Source organism: Ramularia collo-cygni (genome assembly GCF_900074925.1).
Source record: "Ramularia collo-cygni strain URUG2 genome assembly, contig: RCC_scaffold01, whole genome shotgun sequence".
In the NCBI taxonomy this organism is placed as follows: domain Eukaryota; kingdom Fungi; phylum Ascomycota; class Dothideomycetes; order Mycosphaerellales; family Mycosphaerellaceae; genus Ramularia; species Ramularia collo-cygni.
The window spans coordinates 90,226-108,584 of NW_019716255.1; the positions used below are offsets into that span (position 1 = coordinate 90,226).

The 18,359-nt window shown below is 52.6% G+C and overlaps 7 protein-coding genes; 2 read left to right on the top strand and 5 right to left on the bottom strand.

The window, feature by feature from the left end:
* Positions 1 to 332: 332 nt before the first annotated feature.
* Positions 333 to 2,847, bottom strand: RCC_00030 (related to SWI-SNF complex subunit (Snf5); the record flags this gene model as incomplete). XM_023765185.1 has 2 exons in its annotated part: positions 333 to 671; positions 730 to 2,847. The coding sequence occupies 2 exons, from the start codon at positions 2,845 to 2,847 to the stop codon at positions 333 to 335; spliced, it is 2,457 nt and encodes an 818-aa protein (XP_023620953.1).
* A 965-nt stretch (positions 2,848 to 3,812) lies between these two features.
* On the bottom strand, positions 3,813 to 5,722 carry RCC_00031 (related to Acyl-coenzyme A synthetase ACSM5, mitochondrial; the record flags this gene model as incomplete). XM_023765186.1 has 5 exons in its annotated part: positions 3,813 to 4,782; positions 4,840 to 4,853; positions 4,919 to 5,043; positions 5,096 to 5,412; positions 5,466 to 5,722. 5 exons carry the CDS (start codon positions 5,720 to 5,722, stop codon positions 3,813 to 3,815), a joined length of 1,683 nt encoding a protein of 560 aa, XP_023620954.1.
* A 677-nt stretch (positions 5,723 to 6,399) lies between these two features.
* On the top strand, positions 6,400 to 7,143 carry RCC_00032 (uncharacterized protein; the record flags this gene model as incomplete). The annotated part of the gene is made up of 1 exon (XM_023765187.1): positions 6,400 to 7,143. The coding sequence occupies one exon, from the start codon at positions 6,400 to 6,402 to the stop codon at positions 7,141 to 7,143; it is 744 nt and encodes a 247-aa protein (XP_023620955.1).
* An 86-nt stretch (positions 7,144 to 7,229) lies between these two features.
* On the bottom strand, positions 7,230 to 8,942 carry RCC_00033 (related to retrograde regulation protein 2; the record flags this gene model as incomplete). Its single annotated transcript, XM_023765188.1, has 1 exon — positions 7,230 to 8,942. The coding sequence occupies one exon, from the start codon at positions 8,940 to 8,942 to the stop codon at positions 7,230 to 7,232; it is 1,713 nt and encodes a 570-aa protein (XP_023620956.1).
* Positions 8,943 to 10,336: 1,394 nt separating this feature from the next.
* RCC_00034 (related to NADP+-dependent malic enzyme) lies at positions 10,337 to 12,680 on the bottom strand (the record flags this gene model as incomplete). XM_023765189.1 has 6 exons in its annotated part: positions 10,337 to 10,362; positions 10,430 to 10,799; positions 10,855 to 11,931; positions 11,990 to 12,102; positions 12,160 to 12,269; positions 12,337 to 12,680. 6 exons carry the CDS (start codon positions 12,678 to 12,680, stop codon positions 10,337 to 10,339), a joined length of 2,040 nt encoding a protein of 679 aa, XP_023620957.1.
* A 1,322-nt stretch (positions 12,681 to 14,002) lies between these two features.
* On the bottom strand, positions 14,003 to 14,928 carry RCC_00035 (uncharacterized protein; the record flags this gene model as incomplete). XM_023765190.1 has 2 exons in its annotated part: positions 14,003 to 14,646; positions 14,700 to 14,928. The coding sequence occupies 2 exons, from the start codon at positions 14,926 to 14,928 to the stop codon at positions 14,003 to 14,005; spliced, it is 873 nt and encodes a 290-aa protein (XP_023620958.1).
* A 796-nt stretch (positions 14,929 to 15,724) lies between these two features.
* On the top strand, positions 15,725 to 18,051 carry RCC_00036 (uncharacterized protein; the record flags this gene model as incomplete). XM_023765191.1 has 3 exons in its annotated part: positions 15,725 to 16,436; positions 16,506 to 17,656; positions 17,719 to 18,051. 3 exons carry the CDS (start codon positions 15,725 to 15,727, stop codon positions 18,049 to 18,051), a joined length of 2,196 nt encoding a protein of 731 aa, XP_023620959.1.
* Positions 18,052 to 18,359: the final 308 nt, after the last annotated feature.

Genomic DNA, 18,359 nt, shown 5'->3' on the forward strand with positions numbered 1-18,359 from the left:
TTTGGAGTGTGGGTCGCTCTCGCCTCCTAATCTGCTTTATCCACGTCCGCAGAGGCAGAAGTCTCGGCGGAAGAGGCCGTGCGAGTCGCACTTCTTCGAGTGCTAACAGGCAGTAGAAGACGATGATCGAGGGTAAAGTCAGGTTCGCGGGGGATTCCCGATCGTGAAGCCAATGAGATAAAATTGGCGGCATGCTGACGATACATGGGTTTCTTGGCCTTCCCTCTCCAAGTCTCCAAGTCTTGCTGTTGTTCGCCACCTTTATTTCCTGCCAAGTTCGATCCTTCACGCCCGGCGCGGGCGTCTGGGGCACGGCTCTACCGCCCGCCATTCTACTGTGGCCTGCTTCCCTCTCTGTCCACCCCTCTGTTTAGGACCTGCTCCTTGTGCATTTTGTTCTTTAAGTGGACCTCAAAGTCATCCACCACCCGGCCTTTGACAGCAGTGTACAGCTTCCTGGGACAATCGAGACATCTAATGCGAGGCAAATAAACTATTTTCCAGCCCTTTGCAGGTGCATCTCCTGGCTGAAGATTGACTTTGTTGGCTGCCASCAAGTCACCTGTCTCCATGCTCTCGCAATAGGGCTTCATAAAGGGCTGGAAGTTGTCATCTGGGTGAGAGTTCCTCAGGGTTTGAATGGCACTTTCAAGCCACGATGGCGGAGGAGGCTGGAGATACGTTAGCTAAAACTAAAACATGAGCTACCGACTGGCAGCCAGCACTTACAGCAGAGTCTTCGGGCGCCGGCCAGACTTCCAACTCGACAGCACCGCGCGGATCATAATGCACTTGCGATTGCTGCTGCCGAGATGAGGATTGCGCCCGAGAGTTGTTTCCGTTTGGTTGGGGGGTACTCTTCTGTTGTGGTAGCGATCGAGGAGCCATCTTAGGCGTGCTCGTAGACCCACGGGCAGGCGTAGCAGCTTGTGCTGCAAGTTGACTGACTAATGGAGGAGGTTGCGAGGCGTATCCGGAGAGCGGATAGTCCTTCGCGCGCTTCTGTGCGCGTATTCTGTCGTCCCAGGCCTTGAGGCGAGCCTTCCCAATCCTCAGCTTGACGATGAGCGTGTCAGTGTCACCAGCCACACTTTCTTCGCGTAGCATGCTGTGCCGCGTGGAAGTTCTAGTTTGAGTGTCCCGTGCTGGAGTGGCTAACATTTGATCAGGAGTGGCGGAGCGTCCGTAACCTGCTCGCATGTTGACCTGAGCCTGAGCCGCAGCACCACGCATTCCACGTGTTCTTGCAGTACCACCTGCATTGAGCATGGCAATGGGGTCCGGAGAGTCGGGACCGGAGTCTTCGCTGTCCATCTCGTCCGAGTCCGCATCAACGTCGGTGCGTGCTCCACTCCGGCGTCCACTCCGACCGCTACGACGTGCCTTGGGGATCCCGGTAGTTTCGAAAGTCTCAACAGCCCCAGGAATGACGGAGTGGATGATCAGTGACCGCACCGTTCGCTGTCTATCTTTGAGGTCAGGAAGCGCGGGACCACCCCGCCTGTTCAGCTGTCTTTTCTGCGCTCTGTGTTCGCGCATCATTGATGTCTCTGTCCGTTCGAGTTCGGCTTCACTCATTTCRTACATGTATGGTGTGAAGTCTTTTTGTGCCGCTGGCGGTCGAAACGCGCTCGGTATAGGCGCTGTCAAGAAGCTGTCTCTGAGCTCTGGGTCTTCGGCAGGCCTTCCATTGAAGCAGTGGTTTGTCAAGTATAGGCTTCTGGTGTACAGCTGACTTTGCTCCCTGATCGAATGTGCAATGGCAGTGGTAAACTCCCCGCTGAGAGCATWCTCCCAAGCCATGTTTCGTGCAAACTCTTCAGGAGAGTTCAAAGGATTATTAATATCCCATTCAAATTGATCCACTAGAGTTATTCGCCCGATGGTAATGTTCAATTTGATTTGGATTCGCATCTCGTCGTCCTTGTGATCAGAATACGGCCGGCCCGGCTCCAATGGACCGTCTTCGACAATGATATGCGGATAATAATTATTGACCTGGTCCTGGAATTCTGCCCTCACCTGGCGCGAGACCTCCGGTACGGCTTCCGGTGGGATTCTGAGATCTTCGACCAGGTGATCCAGAAAGAGGTCCGAGGAAATATTCTTCTCGTGCAAGTTCCATGTAAATGTATCACGCAACCTCAGCTTGTCCAATTCGAGGTCCAGCCGCACGGGCACGAGCTCTTCGTGTAGCTCTGCCTGTTGTGAGGTATCCTTCCGATTCACGTACAAGTGCTTCGAGCGTCTACCCTTTGGTGGCGGGCGACTGGCGCTGTATACAATCTGGCTTTTGGCATTGGTTGTGCCATTGCCGAAACCCGCGAAGCCACGGCCATAGACAGATCCTGGGTCMTGTCTCCGGCGCAACGCGACATCGTGCATGTAGAACTCCTTTTCCCTTTCCTTTCCTTTGATCAGGTCGCGCGATCGTTCCGCCTGGTCGTTCATCGCTGCGCCATAAAGAAGGTCGCGCTGGATGTAGCGGTCCATGAGGGTCTCGTTATGCGCCAACAGTGGTTCCGGTGCTCCATCGTTGCTGGACGGCTTGACGGTCCCATCCCGTGATCGCTTGCGACTCAGCGCAGGCGCGCCATTGCTTTGGGTCACTCCATTGGGTGTGCTGGTCTGGGGCATAGATGTCGGCGCAGGTGATGCGCKCGCGCTCGCACTGAGTCCGGCGAGGGCCATGTGGTCCTTGGCTTTCTGCTTGCCTTCGCGAATGGCGTCCTTTCCATCTCCACCAGGTCCGTGGTGCTGGTTCGCGTGGGGAGGAGTGTCGCTATCGGGGGTGTGAACGGCGCCGGGGGTGTTCGCGCCAGGCCATTGCGCTTGCGCCGTGGACATGGTGGTAGGGAGGGGGAAGAATAGCGGAGTCGGCGGATGGCAACAGCATCCAGGTCAGGTACTGAGGTAATTGGTCAGCAAGAGCCATCTTCATTGTCCTTTACATCTTCATCTCGTGCGGGAGATGGATGGTGTAGCTCATGCCGCGTGTTGCGGCATCAGGAGCGCGGGATGTAGAGCAAAGGGAGGAGGTTGGGGGACGTGTGCAAGCCATCATGAGAGCCAGCAATGGAGGGGAGGCATACCTCGTGGTCGTGTCCAACGCGTACTCGATGCGGAGATGCGAATGATTGGGACGACGCGCTTCTTTTGATGATTGCACCGACGAAGATGGTTGCCAGAGCCTCTGGCCTGGCCCGTGCGAGCTGCGGCGGCCGTGTGCCCGACTGCCGCACCTCATCGTTCGGAAAGCAAAGGGACAGCGAGCTTGACATGGCAGCAGACAGTAAGAGCAGCGCACAATCTACGATCATCACATGAGGGAAACTACAGCGCCGACCACCTGGTCTTACCTCGTTGCCACGAGACAGGGTTACGATCTAGATCTAGGAATTTCGATGAAGGCCACCGGAATGAGCCTCCTCAATGTAATTACGTGGATCATCCGATTCGCCCAAATATCTACGCTGTTCTCCACGCGCCTGCCTGTGCGAGAGAATCTCACCCACGACCAAGTCTTCTCTCTCTTCCTTGGGTTTTGACGGCATGCCTTGGCACGGGTGAGAGCACCAAGTAAGTTACTGGAGGTTCTCCGCTGTCTTGATCGCGTGGTGGTGAGATTGTCACGTGAGCTCACTCCCTATGTTGCAACCTCCCGTCTGCYGTGTCACTCTCACTACAGGCGAGCTTCTTTGTTTTTCTGCACCTCTCCTTGAGATGCCTCATTTTAACTCGGCCAATGGATTTCTGTGCCATTCCCACATGCGAGTACATTTCAAGACATGTTATACTAACTACCAGGCTGCCTACAATTTCGACTTTGCACCTTGCTCCCACTCCATCTCCTTCAGTTTCTTCCTTTGAATTTTCCCAGATATCGTCTTGGGTAGGAAGTCAGGAGCCACAAATYGAATCTTCCGAGGATATTTATACGGTGCGGCATGCTCCTTGCAAAAGTCCTGAAGTTCCCGAATGAGCTTCTCACTCCCATCTTTAGACGCCTGCGGTGTGAGGACGATGAAAGCCTTGACAGCCTCTCCTCGCGCCGAGTCAGGCGATGATACCACGGCACTTTCAACCACAGCCGGGTGCTGTTTCAACGTGGATTCGACTTCGAATGGCCCAATCCGATAGCCTGAGCTGTTGATCACATCGTCATTTCGCCCGAGAAACCAAAGGTAGCCGTCTTTGTCCCTCGTTGCTCGATCTCCAGTGCAATACCAGGCGACATCCTTCTCCTTGGAATCTCGCAGCCTCCTGTCAAGCTTGCCATCTTCGAGATAGCCGTCAAAGATGCCGAAGAAGTTGGACTTCTCCAAAAGGTCAACCTTGATCGCAATGTCCCCCTCAGCGTCATCTGCGGTCACCTCTCCCTGTTCATCTACAACGAAGAGAGGAACACCTGGTGAAGGTTTGCCCATTGAGCCCGGCCTGATAACATTTCCTCTAAAGTTACCACAAAGGAGAACCGTCTCTGTCTGCCCAAAACCATCGCAGATTTCAAGGCCGGTACTTTCCAACCACAATCGAATAACCTCGGGGTTAAGTGGCTCGCCCGCTCCGGTACAATGTTGCAATGCCTTTGGAAGGTTCTGTTCGTAGTGCCGCACCATGTCGTCCAGGACCAATTGCCGGTATATCGTCGGCGGGGCACATAGAGTTGTGATGGGATATTCATGGAGAACGTCGATGGTATCACGAGCACTGAATGCTTTTCGGTCATCGTAAATAAAGAGACCCGCACCGGCGTTCCAGCTCCCAAAGAATGACCAGCCTCTATGGAATATGTAAGCACTTTGCCGCAGTGACAGCCGTTAAGATTGATAGACTTACGCTTTAGCCCAGCCCTGTTCGATCCCAAAACCGGACTGATCAGCAATGCAGAAGAAGGAACTCCACTGATATGACTCACCTGCTCTGCCAGCACCCAAGAGAGATGTCCAGGCTCAAGACGGTGGAAGTGCTTGCCAGTAATAGTATGAGCCAAGGGGTACGAAATCTGATTATGCTGAACCATCTTCGGAGGTCCAGTAGTGCCTGTACAAAACTTCAGTCTTGGAGTTCTACACATAGAGCAGGGAGCGTTTACCTGAGGTAAAGTATATGATTGAAGGATCTTTCACATCCGGTTTAGGTCCGGTGTATCTAGCATTCTCAGGAACGGATCGCAATGCTTCACTAAGAAGTACAACGCCGTCCTGAGCTTTACCATCCAGCTGGAAGACATGCTTGATCGATGGACAATTCTTCCGTATCCTCAACAGCTTCTGAACAGCTACTGCGTCTCCGAGGAACACCGACGCTCCAGATCTTTTCACTCGGTACTCAATGTCTTTGTCAACCAGAAGGGTCGTTGCCGGGCATATAACAATTCCAGATCTGACACCTGCAGTTGCAATTTCCCACCTTGCGATTGACATTAGCTTGTTATTTCGGCATGTCGAAAGGACGACATTTACCATTCTGGCAAACGTGGCATGATGATCAGCATCTTCTCGCCAGGCTGTACTCCAAGTTTCTCTCGGAACAAGACTGCCAAGCGATGAGATTGTCTGCTGAAGTGTTCGAATGACAGCACTCGCTCCGTCTTGCGATCTTGAGATATCCAGTGCATGGCCGGACCTGGAGGAGGATTCGCGGCCCAGTAATCGACAACATCTGTCGCAAAGTTGAATGACTTTGGTCGTTTGAGCTCCGCTTCGTAGTAGTGTGCCATATTGGCGAGGTGTCACCTTTGCCGCTACTGTGTTCGCGTTCAGATCTTAAGTGAATGATGCTATCGTTACAGTCGTTCCTGGCCGTGTCTGTAGCCCAGTAAGACGACAATGATTGCAGACCGATAGATATATGTGAAAAAGGACGCCCCACCCTGCCGAGGGAGCGTGGATGGGAATTGTGGGGAGAGAGTTTCGCGGCTCCCTTGAACCGACATTTGAACTTTCTTTTGTGTTGTTTCTCTCGTGTGTATACAGTATACCTTCCAGGACATGTCACATGGGTTGGCTAAATGTTCGCTTCAGTCGGATTGGCCGTCTCGGGACTGCCTATACAAGAAACCAAAAAGGCAAGAACTCGGTCGCGTAGACCTAACTTATTGCCCACGTCTACTGGAGCTGAGAGAAGAAAGTGAGGCTTGACTGTGAAAACACAACAGTCTTCGGAGATAAAAACCGAGTCTGGCAGAACCCTGATCTTTAGCGAGTCGACATCGCAAGGAGTGAGACTACAATGGCTTATTTTCGGTCATTGAGATGGACCATGCTCGAGACCATGCCTGGCCTCAATTTCGGCAAGTTGAGCGACATCATTTGAACAATATCATCTAGAATGTTCTCCTTTATCCCTCTTACACTCTCATTGTCACCCTAAGTCCAACCTCCAATTGCAAACACGATGGACAAGTGGCCTTACGACGTCAAACTTCGAAATGTGGAGGGCTACGAGCGTTGGGCAACAAGAGCTCGGCAGTACTTTCAACGACTCGATATATGGAAATTCATTGATCCGGAAGGCCAACCATACCCTGTCGAGCCCTCACGGCCAATTGCTCAACTGATGCCAACCGAACAGGAACTGGAGAAAGCACGACGAGATCCAGATCCCAAGGGATTGGCGATGTTAGAACGTAACAAACATGTTATCGAGCAGCAAGAGGCCGAGTATCTGGCGCACGCAGAAAAGCTAGAGGCGGGCTACCAGTACCTGGAGCGTACCGTCCGAGTTGGTAACAGGACCATCATCAAAAAAAGTCGGTCTCTGCGGGCGAATTTCTTAGCGCTCCGGAATGCCTACGAGCCAGATTACCCAACTCGCCGCATGCTATATGATCGAGAACTGGAGGAGCTTCGAGAGGGTCCAAGCAGGTATGGCAACTGGAGCGATGAGTATCGAGAGTGGGCCTTGTCATGGATAGACCTAGAATTTCGGATGAGGAAACATGGCATCGCAGGCTGTTGGGATATGCACCAGGAGTTCTTCGAGGCCATGGATCAATTCGACAGGGGTATGAGCACGGTGCTGTGGAATGCCGCCTTTACAGGAAAAGGCGGAAATCCGCAGCCATTCGAAGAAACGGTGGAGCATTCCCTGGATATCGTCGAGCATCGCAGCAGTGGAGCACCGGGGATTGCGATCTAGACGGACATGAGCGGAAGTATTCGATGTGCAGTTTACGGCACTGCTTCCACATATCACAAGTTGGGCTGCCGAGTCTCCTTTCGTGGTCACTTGTTCTGGATCACGACTTCTACCCTGTGTCCGATTCCCTCTCTGCCACCGATCCACCGCTTCCGCTTTCCGACCTTCTCAATGGCCTTGCTCTCGATACCAAAGACCTCGCCATCCACGTCCGATGAGATAAGAGCATGGAGAACCAACAATGGTCGTTGTTTTTCATCGCGGTCCCAGGTGGCGCGGAGAGTCAACCGCTCGTCCTGGAATACACCCGCAGGATATACGCTGGCAATCAGTCCTGCGACTGCGCCGATGTAGTTGATCCACCAGAGAGTCCAAGGAGATTCTATCAGCTGCTCGAGACTTCGTTTGAATTGCTCATCGCTAGGAGGAACATTCCCACCCCAACGTGCGCAAAGAAGCAAGGCAATGAGGGTACGTGATTCATGAAGAACACCATGAACTCCGGCAAGAACACCCGATGTCGTGCTTCGAATGGCAGCGGTGGCTTGGAGATCTTTGGAATAGCTCGAGTGATAGTAGATCAAGTTGCCAAACGCCTCCAGCAAATCTGGAATAAATACGCTTAGCGGGCCGTCAACGGCTCCTCCGGACTGGTCAGGAAACGCAGACTGTAGCAACGCAACGATAGGTCTTGACGATGTCGGCTTCGCCACAGACTCAGTGGCGACAATCAATGGGTATTGCGCTTTGATTTCGGGGGGAAGGGAGGAAAAAAGCCATCCCTCTCTCACACCTCCTTGACAAAACCGCACCTCTTTGATGAGTGGCAATGCTTCTGCAAGCACATTAACGAGAAAAGCGACGGCAGGCACTTGGCTGGCCCTGCGCTCAGAGACGCGGAACAATTCGTCTTGTGCCTCTCCATGTTCCAGAGAATTGGCAGCGGCGGCTTTGACTTGGTCGGTGCTAAGGAATTCCTGCCGGCTCACTTTGAAGCCGTTGATGACTGGGATGGGGTAAGGATTGACACGATGCTGGCTCATCAGCACGTATCCCCATCCTCGGAAGCCTCCACCCGACAGATAGAGAGTGAAGCCTCCTTGCTGCCGGCAAGCATCGGTGAGCTCGGCAGGGACCTTCAGACTAGCGTATGCGGCCATCACCGCTGCTTTAATCTCTTCTTTCAACTGCGTCGTACTACCATTTTGTTCGGCTTCGACTAGCCGTCGAGACATTGCTGCCGCTCCGTACGGCATACTGACTGCCCCAGATTCCRGCATATGGATGTCCTCGTGGCAGTCGTTCTTGATGAGCCAGCTCAGTTGGGTGCTGCCGCCTCCGAGATCCATTACGAGGCCGCTGACCGTTGGAAGGGAGCTTGCAACACCCATGGCACCAACCCGGCCCTCTTCCTCCTTTGGCAGCATGGTGACATCCCATCCTACCTGTGATTTGATCTCTCCCCTGAACTGTTCGGAGTTCACTGCAGTCCGAGTGGCTTCGGTTGCCAAAACCTTGATGTTCTCGGGCAAGACACCGAAATCTGAACAAGTCCTCTTGAATTGCTTGTAGGATGAGACGACCGCCGAGATAGTCTTGTCATCTATTGGCACGCGCTCTCCCTGTGAAGAGTACTGAGCATCGTACAGTGAAATTCCGACTCGATGCTGGTAGAGTGTGGGCATGATCCTTTGGGTGGGCGGCTGCAGAGATGAGATGGAAAAACGGATCCCATTGGAACCCATGTCAACCAAGGCCCGCAGATACTGCGGCTGATACTGCAGCATTTCGACGGCCATGATTGACTGTCCTAGATGTTAATTAATGTGGTTGCAATTATCATGACAGCGGGAGGAGAAGCTGAAGAGAGTGGATACTGTCTTGGCTTGGCAAGGCTTGAGGAGCTTCGATGACACCGCGATCCCTTGCTCTCTTCCCATCTACCTGTCGTCATAATTTCCAGCCAACCATCTCAGTCTAGCCGACGAACCTCAAAGCGCTTGTATGTGTATTGAATGCGGATGACCATGCGCACATCGAGAGCCTAGCCCTTGTATCCGTGATCAACGCTCGGTGCCGTGATAGAGTACCGCGTCAGAGCAAGGCCGATCCCGCAGCTCACACTATACAGAGTGGTGGCATGCTGTAACTTTCGATCACACAAAAGTAATCATGCAAACTGGGAGTGGAAGTCTCGTCGTGGCGGTGCGAATGCTTCCTTTTTACATGACCTCTGTCCAACCTACTGGTCGCGAAGGTTACACCAATCGCATTCAACAGCGTTGGTTGAAATTACTATCTGGTGTATATCTGTACCAATCGTACGACACTCGCTCTGGACTTCCTGTCTGCTTTCCCCCCAGTCTCTTTCACAACACTCGGATCATGAATCGTTCCGCTTGCAGAAATGGTTCAATCCTATTTCCAGCATCCGTTAGAGTCCGTTGCTTACGCTGAGAATGTGCAGCAGGACCAGAACCTGGAAAGCCGAGTGTCTTTGGCTTCGAGATGTGACCTTAGGTTTGGGGAGTAGAAGGAGTCCACGGGTGGGAATAGTGTGCGGTCGGTGGCGGCCGATGTGCATATTCGAGAGTCTCAATGTAGGCGTGGACGGCAGTAGAATCATCTGGTTTCAAAGGCAGATCTTCGAGTGAGGGGAGCAAGGCCATTCTGTTGGATACATGTTGAAGTTTCTTCTCCGTAGAAGCATAGAGAGCTGAAGTCATTGGGTTTAGCTTTTGCTTCCTTCGGGGGACACAACCAATCAACCAGCACCGTTGGTCCATGAGCTTCAAACTATCGTAGCCAGAGCATGTGGGAATCGTTGCGATGTTGAGCGTGGGAAGTGTAGAAATGTGGTAACGGCGAGTTTTCGAGCGTGGCGGAGCGAAGAACAAAGTCGAGGAGAGAGTATAGCACAGGGGTTTGCCATTCGTTATGTCTTTCTCGTACCTCTCAACTAACAAGTACACGAAGCAAGCAAGAAACTCAGCTCAACCTTTGGGGAGCAGCATGCAACATCCTCATCATACCACATTGTAGCCGCTTAGGGCTACGAAGCAACGCCAATTTTCCATCCAGCCTTAACGCCTGTTTCTCGAAAAGTCATGAACGCGAACGCTCAATTACCCAGTAATACAAAGAGCAGAAGTCATATCGGATCGTATTTCCGTACGAACAACCCAGAGCACGCTCAAAGCATCGCCGTGCGTTTCATCCCTGTTGCCCCGACGTCAGCACCACAAGTCTTCCGTTTAGGCCAAAGTTTAGGCAATGTCTCTCATACCATTCGGCGCTCCAGCACTTGCTTGACTGGCGAACCGCGCGATCTCGTTGATCTCGTCGTCGACCTTCTTGTGCTCGGTGTGCGGGTCATACATTCTCGTGCGAATGTACTCGTCTAGGGCTTCGTCGGAGATGTTCCTTAGTGCAAGCTCACGATCGACCTTATCTTCTTGTGCGGCACGGATCACACCGCGGGTGACGACGACGGAGACCTCGCGGATACGGGAGATGCTGGGGTAGAGCCAGTTGTCGGCGACCTCGCTGGGAAGCAGAGAAGTGCTCAACGCTTCTCCAGATGCGTAGATCATATTTTGTGTGACGTTGACAGACTTTGAGAGGATTGCTCCCAGGCCAATGCCGGGGAAAACATACTGTCGAATCTGTTAGCACGTCGCATGCAATCCATGTGATAGCTTTGAACCTTACCATGTTGTTGCCCTGACCTGGCTCCAACTCCTTGCCGTTGTAGTTGAGTTTTGGGAACGGCGATYCAGATGCGAACAGACACTTGCCCTTGGTGTACCTGATGGCCTCCTCGAATGTACACTCGGACTTGCTGGAAGGGTTCGAGAGTGGGAAGATGACTGGGCGGTCGTTGAGCTCTGCCATACGCTCGAGGATCGCTGGTGTGAAAGCTCCACCGATGGTAGAGAGGCCCATCAGAATTGTCGGCTTGACATAATCCACAACCTCAGCAAGTGTCTTGAATTGCTTGCCATGGTTATCATCCCTCGCGAAGTAGACCTTGTGCTCAGCCAGCTTGCCTGGGCGGTCGAGAGTGACCATACCCTGGGAGTCGACCAGAGTGAAGCGCTTGCGGGCTTCATCCTCGCTGAGGCCCTCCTTCATAAAGAACTCAGTGAGTTGCTTAGCGACACCAACACCCGCAGATCCTGCACCGAGGAAGACGGCACGTTGGTCACCGGGGGCAACACCAGACTGCTTGACGGCGTTGATGAAACCGCCTGTAATGACGGCTCCCGTGCCTTGGATGTCGTCGTTGAACATAGTGTACGTGTCCTTGTAGCGTTCGAGTGAAGGGAAGGGGTTCTTGAAGTCCTCATACTGAATGACGATGCTTGGCCAGCGCTCGGTGAGAGCAGCCATCATCTCGTCAAGGAAGGCCTTCTCTTCCTCTGGCGAGACCTTGTCYCTCCGGCTGCCAAGGTATAAAGGGTCATTGCGGAAGGCTTCGTTAGAAGTACCCAAGTCAAGACAGAGCGGGAGGGTTCGAAGTGGGTGAATACCGGCGCATGCGGTGTAGAGAGAGAGCTTGCCGACCGGAATTCCCATTCCGTTGATACCCAAGTCACCAAGGCCGAGGATGCGAGAGCCATCAGTTACGACAGTGATTTCAACCTCATGGGGCCAATTCTGAATGACAGAGTGAAGATTGCCACGGTCTGCGTAGGAGAGGTAAAGGCCTTCAGGCTGAGTGTAGAGTTCGGACCAACGTTGGCAGGCCTCGCCCACGGTAGGAGTGTAGATGAGTGGAGTCATTTCCTGTGTGGAACATGAATTAGCTACATTGCTCAACGCGATCGTTTCAATTTCATCTCACCTTGACGTTCTCAGACAGCAGACGGTAGAAGAGGTGGACGTTGGTATTCCTCAACACTGAGAGGTACTGGTACTTCTCGATATCGGTCTTGCGAGAATGTAGAATTGCCATGCCTTTATGGTATTAGCATGTATATCATTGCACCTTCACTCGTTCTTCCTCATACGAACATCTCTTGCTTTGGTTGGCGAAGCTCTCGACGGCGGGAGGGGTGAGGCCGTAGGTACGTAGGTATTTGCGAGTCTCGATTGGGTTGGAGGTGTCGTAATCATAGCCGGATCTATTGCAGGGAAAGGTTCGTTTAGCCATTTTGGAGAGGTGAGTAAAGCAATGGAAGAGCAACTTACGGAACTCCACGCCTGTCAGGCAAATGATGGTGGGCATTGCCCTTGATGTTGGCAAGCGGCGCCGAGCCACTGAGAGCCTGACTGTTGGTCATGGTCGCTGAAGGTGCTGTTGTGGAGGTAAATGAGCGCAAGTGAGTAGATGTTGATGTTGGAGTCGACGTTGAAGGTGGAGTTGCAGCTTTAGAGGAGTTAAGCTGCGAACTGTTTCTCAACTGCACAAGTGGAGCTGGAGTTGACGAAGGTGGGAAGCGAAGAGAGAGGGACAATGATGGCAGTCTCGAAGCCGCGGCTTGTGAGGTCTTAAATGTCGCGCGAGCAGCAGCAGAAGCAGTGGAGGAGTGCATTGCGGGAGGTCTCGGAGCGCCTCAAATGCCGATAACGAGCCTGGAGGACAGTACGGCGGCGGACTATTGATGGACACCGTCTCTCCAGGGACCGCTCGGAATGCACAGATTAGTGTGCTGTGAGGCTGTCGTGGCCGGCGGAGATGACTGTATTGTTTGAGGTGTGTGTGAAGGGTGAAGTGAGATCAATGTTTCCCTACGATTGACTCCAACGCATTGAGAATTTGTGGTTTTGGTAGAGCTTTGGAGACCCGACGGCCGATACCGCAATACATACCTTTCCTATCTCCATGCCAGCCCCTCCGACGCAACCCGCACTCTAGATCTGATCGCGCGCTCCTGAGCCCTCCTGTCTTACAGACAAGGTGCTCCGTACCAGGTACGGGCACACCGCAGCTTCGTGCATATTCTCATCGTTATCGCTAATGGATTCGCCCTCCTGCAATCTGCATGTTTGGCAATTGACCCTTGGACGAGAACGTGATCCCCTGTCGCTTCAGTCGGGCCCCATGGTTCAGCGCATGGGAGAGGAGTCCGATGCTGTTGACCTGGAACATTATCGAGRCAGTGTGACCCTGATACGGACTATGTCGGACATCTCGAGCCAATGATCAATACACCTACAATCGTCCGTGACCCGCTTGAGATCCGGCCCACAAGCCCGCGCTTGAAAAACAAGCCTTCAGCTTTCCCCACTCGCTTGGCAACTGTAGCACGTGCGAGATCTTGGTGTTCGTTCGCTCCAGCCTAAATTAGAAATGGGATCTAGGATCTACCCACACGACAATACTGTACATATCATTCGCCAGATACGAAAGCGACGAGAAGATGATGCTGCGTCAGACGTCTCAGCTCGCACAAGTTGTTTCGCTACCACGATGTTGGARACATCCCTGACCATTTCGGAACAAGCGTCCCGCTGAACGATTGAAGTCATAAATAAAGAGAAAGCAAACTGCCGGCCACGAATGGCTGAAGTAGGGTGATGATTTACCCGCATGTATCCCCGAGATGCCACCAGTTGAGGGTCCATAGAAATTTCTCTTCATTTCAGGGGACCCACAAGACTCCGCTCTGCATGAACACCCGGGGAGTTTGGGGCGCGAACGGAAGATCCAAACAGGCTGAACTCTGCAGACCAACTCCAGCTCGACTCTCTTTGGTGCATGCAGCCTCACCAAATAAGACAGACCGTGGAAGCACCATGATCTTTTTGGTAGTCGAGACCTTTATCTGATGTAACAAAGCGAAACTTGATCTCATTCATGCAGGCGCAATCTAATGGCAGCATTGGAGATGCCGGCACTCTTCCCCCTCCAAATTCAGCGTCCGTACGTGTACCGACCATCGAGCTCTGCAGGGCTCGCTTTCCATGCTTGAAGCTCACCGGTTGGTCTAGTAGAAGGTAACTCTGCCATGTCCGAATGATCAATAGACATCTCGCCGGACATTTGCTGTGGGCTTTTGTCCGCCTTGTACTCCGGAGCAGGCGATCCCGGCACCATGTTCGTTAGGGAGACACTGTCATGCTCTCTTCGACCGGATCCCCTCCGTCTGATCAGCAGAAATACGATAGTGGCGGCCAGTAGTATCAGAGGAACACCGATACCAATTCCTACGCCTAACGCAATCTTGGAGGAGCCGCTCAAGCCAGACTTCGCTGCCCCCTTTGCAGCGGTTGAAGTCGCGGCAGGTGTACTTGGGCTCGAGGTACTCGAGCTGGATGTTCTGGACGGTACCGACGCTGTTGACACTGCCAGTCCGGAGTAGTAAGCCTTCAGAGCAATTGCATCTGTTGAGGCTGGAACTCCCAAGCCATTGCCGTAGTCAATTATGGGATTTACCATAATCTCGGGATCGAAACAGTCCGTTGCCTTGCGATCCTCATTGCCTCCAGCGCTATCGCAAAGAAAGGTCTCGGTTGAGCACAATATGGTGTTTGAGAGGTACGTTTCTGTATCGTTGCCTACCCGTAGATCTGATCAGACGAGCTCTCTTCGCAATCTCAGCTCTACCTACGTGATGGACAGGGGCAAGCTGGATTGCTGCTCCGGAGCCAGTTTTCGTCTGTACATGAGCCTGGCTTGTTGACGCTGCCACGCCTACAGTAAAGATTGTTTACACATTGGTAGCCTGGTGCGCAGCATGCAGAAGTTTGGCCATCAGGATTGCACTGAATGTCGCTCGCAGCGAGTGACCCATTTGCGTGGTAGCAAGGTAGCCATACTATCGATATGTCGGATGCCATCTCTATGGCACAGCTAAGCTTTGTTTCGGGTATGTAAAGCAGCGKCTGCTCAAAAGCTCAACAGGAGCGGCCAGTCAGGTTTTTATACAGCATGCGATCTCGCCTATTATCCTTGAGCCTCTTCCTTCTAGCGTCTTGCACCTTTGCGCGTGCGAGACTGGGCGTCGATCACAAATTGTCGAACGGTCGAAGGATCTTTTAGGAATCAAACCGGCGTCTGGCCGAATCGTGGGCGTGCAAACCTGCATCGCGAACAAAGCTTTCAAGTCGTACCTACTTGTGCTTTTGAACCAGCAGGTAGTCAATGTGGCACATCAAGCGCAGCAACCGCGGAGACTTGACTTTGAAGGTGTTGTTCCAGATCGAGGGGATAAATGCATCAACGATGAGACAGTCAAACAGAGATGGCGCCAGGTAGATCAGAAGTGGCTCTGCATTCGCGTGTCTCTCGGCGAAGCAGTATGGGATGTGACTGTACCTAATGTTTCCGATGTTTTGCCTAGCTTTTTAGCGAGAAGAGCTTCCATGTTGCACACCCATGCTTGTGGTAACTTGTAGCAATTGTGCACAACAGCAAACAGAAAACGAGGTGATATTTTGATGGTAGGTTTGGAGGCGTTGGACGGAAAACCTGCTCCAAGGCAACAGAGAGGAAGGAGCTAGACATGATGACGTTGGTTGTACCTTTCTCTTTCCCTCACCTCTCAGAGCAGCTGTCATTGTCCATTGTGTTCCTTTCCTCTCCTCTCCCACAACCATCGACTCTTCCACGAGTCTCAACAACACCGCTCTCAAGATGTCTCTCTCAGAACGTGCGCCACTGCTCCCTCAGTATGAGCAGGATACCGTGTTGCAGCGCGAGTTGCACCAGAAGCTCCACTCGTACCAGATGTACCGCGCACTCTCCAAAGGTTACATGCCCAGCACGGAGCAGGTCATAATCAATCTGCGCACCTTTCTCTCCTCGGACGTACTCAACAAAGACAACCCCGATCTGTCCACCAGCGGACGCCGCCTGATCATCGCAACGCGGCAGTGGCTACAGCAGTTCATGGACTTGCTCCAGCACAAGAACAGCGAGGATCAGATACAAGACCTAGTCTGGTTCTTGAGCAAGAGCAGGATATCGGTGGATGTTGACGACCTCACGGCGCGTGCACAGAAGAGCAAGGCCAAGGCCGACACCAAGGCTGCCTACCAGAGCCTACAAACAGTCGGCTCACTCCTGCTCACGAACTCAGACTTCAGGACCTTCCTGGGAGATCTGAACGTTGTTGGCAGAGAGGTGTTCAAGGACACTGCTTTTGCGGTATCGAGCGCTGCCGAGGAGGTAGGGAAGAAGGTTGAGCCCTCCGAGGAGGAGAAAAAGACCGTGGCCAAGCCAGGCGCCGATGATGGCAAGAAGCCACCGACCAAAGATGAGCTTGCAAACGAAGTGACAGACTTGAGCAAGGTCGTCGCCAACGGCTCTGCAGACGTTGCACGGACTGCTGCGGATAGCGTTGAAGGTAAGATCCATCTCGTGCTCATGTTGCCTTGAACGGTCTCCTGTTGCAAATACTAATCACTGCCACTAGACAAGCTCGCCGGAGATGAAGGCCAGACACTTATCAATCGCCTCAAACAGGCTGTGCTCAAGCTGCGAAAGAGGAACGACTACTCTGAGTCTGTCTCCACACTCGCAACGCTCATCAAGCGCTATGCTGTGACATACTCCCGCGCCGCGAGTGAAATTGCTCAAGTCGCCCAGGAAGATGTCCAAGAGAACGAAGCCCTAGACCGTGCCATGCACAACCTTTGGATCTTTGCCACTTCTTTCGGCGAGAAGGAAGAATGGAAGAAGTGCGAGGAGCTTTTTAACCAGGTCATGTCTCACAAGGAGAACGATCCACAATTCGAGCAAATGATGCAGGACACCGGTGACTCCCTGCAGAAGCTACTCACAGACCCCGACTTCCTCGACAACGCACAGGAGAAATTCAACGAGCTCCGAGAGAAGAGCAAGAAAGTCGGTACCGAAAGCTCTCTGTCCAAGGATATCCAAGCACTCCTTGAGCAGATTGAGCGCACATTCCAGAGTGTGCTCAAGGACGATGACATCCACAACCTCATTCAAACCACTCTTCGCATTTTTGGTATTCTGTCGCCCTCGAACTCCACCGCGAACCCGGATCTCCTGCAGGACGCCATCCACGTTTTCGTTCCGGTTCTTATCGCTGCCATCCAATACATTCCCATCCCTCGCCTCGAAATCAGCACGCCAGAAATTGATCTTCTCCTAGAGAACCTGATTGTGGAGCCCGGTCGTACCATCAACCACACCTCTTTCCTCCCATACCGCCTGAAGGTGGAAACTTACAACGACGTCGAAATCAAGAAGCACAAGTTCGCAACCACGACCGCCATGACCAACTTGATGACCATCAAAATTGATGGTCTCTCCGCGAAGGCAGAAGAGATTGGATTTTGGCTACGCGCTCACAAGGGTCTGCTTCGCTTGGCAGACGAGGGTATCGGAAGCTTCATGCTGGATGAGCGCGGTGTGGATATCCACATCGATGTTGAGATTGGCAAGAATAGGTTGGAGCAGGTTCTTACCTTGAAGGCCGTCAGAGTGCACATTCACAAGTTAGACTACAAGCTCAGGAAGAGCAAGCTGAGTTGGGTGGGATGGTTGTTGAAGCCGCTGCTGAGACCTATCGTGAGAAAGGTCATGGAGAAGAAAATGGTACGCGCCGTTGACAGCGGCCTTGTTCGCCAGTCTGAATATAATTCACTAACACTCTATAGGCTGCTGGTCTGGCAGACTTCTTTCACGCTGCAAACCGCGAACTTCTTTACGCCCGCGAGCGCCTTCGTGCAACCCGCATCGCAGATCCCAACGACATGCTTACCTTCTTCAAAGCTGTCGCTGCTCGACTCACGCCAGAGGATGATCCAGACCTCTACACTCGCGTTGGCGTCGCCCAACCCGGAAAAGGCGTCTTCAAGAACGTCTATGCTCCTGGCAGCATCGTCAAGGTCTGGAATGAGGAGGCTACTCGCGCGGAGGAGCGTGTTGAGGAGTTTGAGGCACAGGGCTGGCGCAATGACATCTTCGATGTTACTGCTGTGAGGGCTTAAAGAAGAAGATCAAGGCATGGGCGATGAGCATCGCAATGAGTGTATGATGAATATTGACAGATATGAATGTACAGCAATACGGCGCAGGGAGCAACAACAGGACCTAAAATGATAATGTCGAAAAAATTGCGAGGGTTTTTGATATAGCTCTAGCTTGAAACTTAATTTTGAATGCATCTATCTACTTGACTTCACTTCCAACCTCTTCGTGTCTGTTACTCTGTGATGTCGGCTTTTGAACGATGGTACATGCCCTAAGTGATACTTCGACTTGGAGCTGTTGACTTTCCGTACTGGTCCGAAGAAAT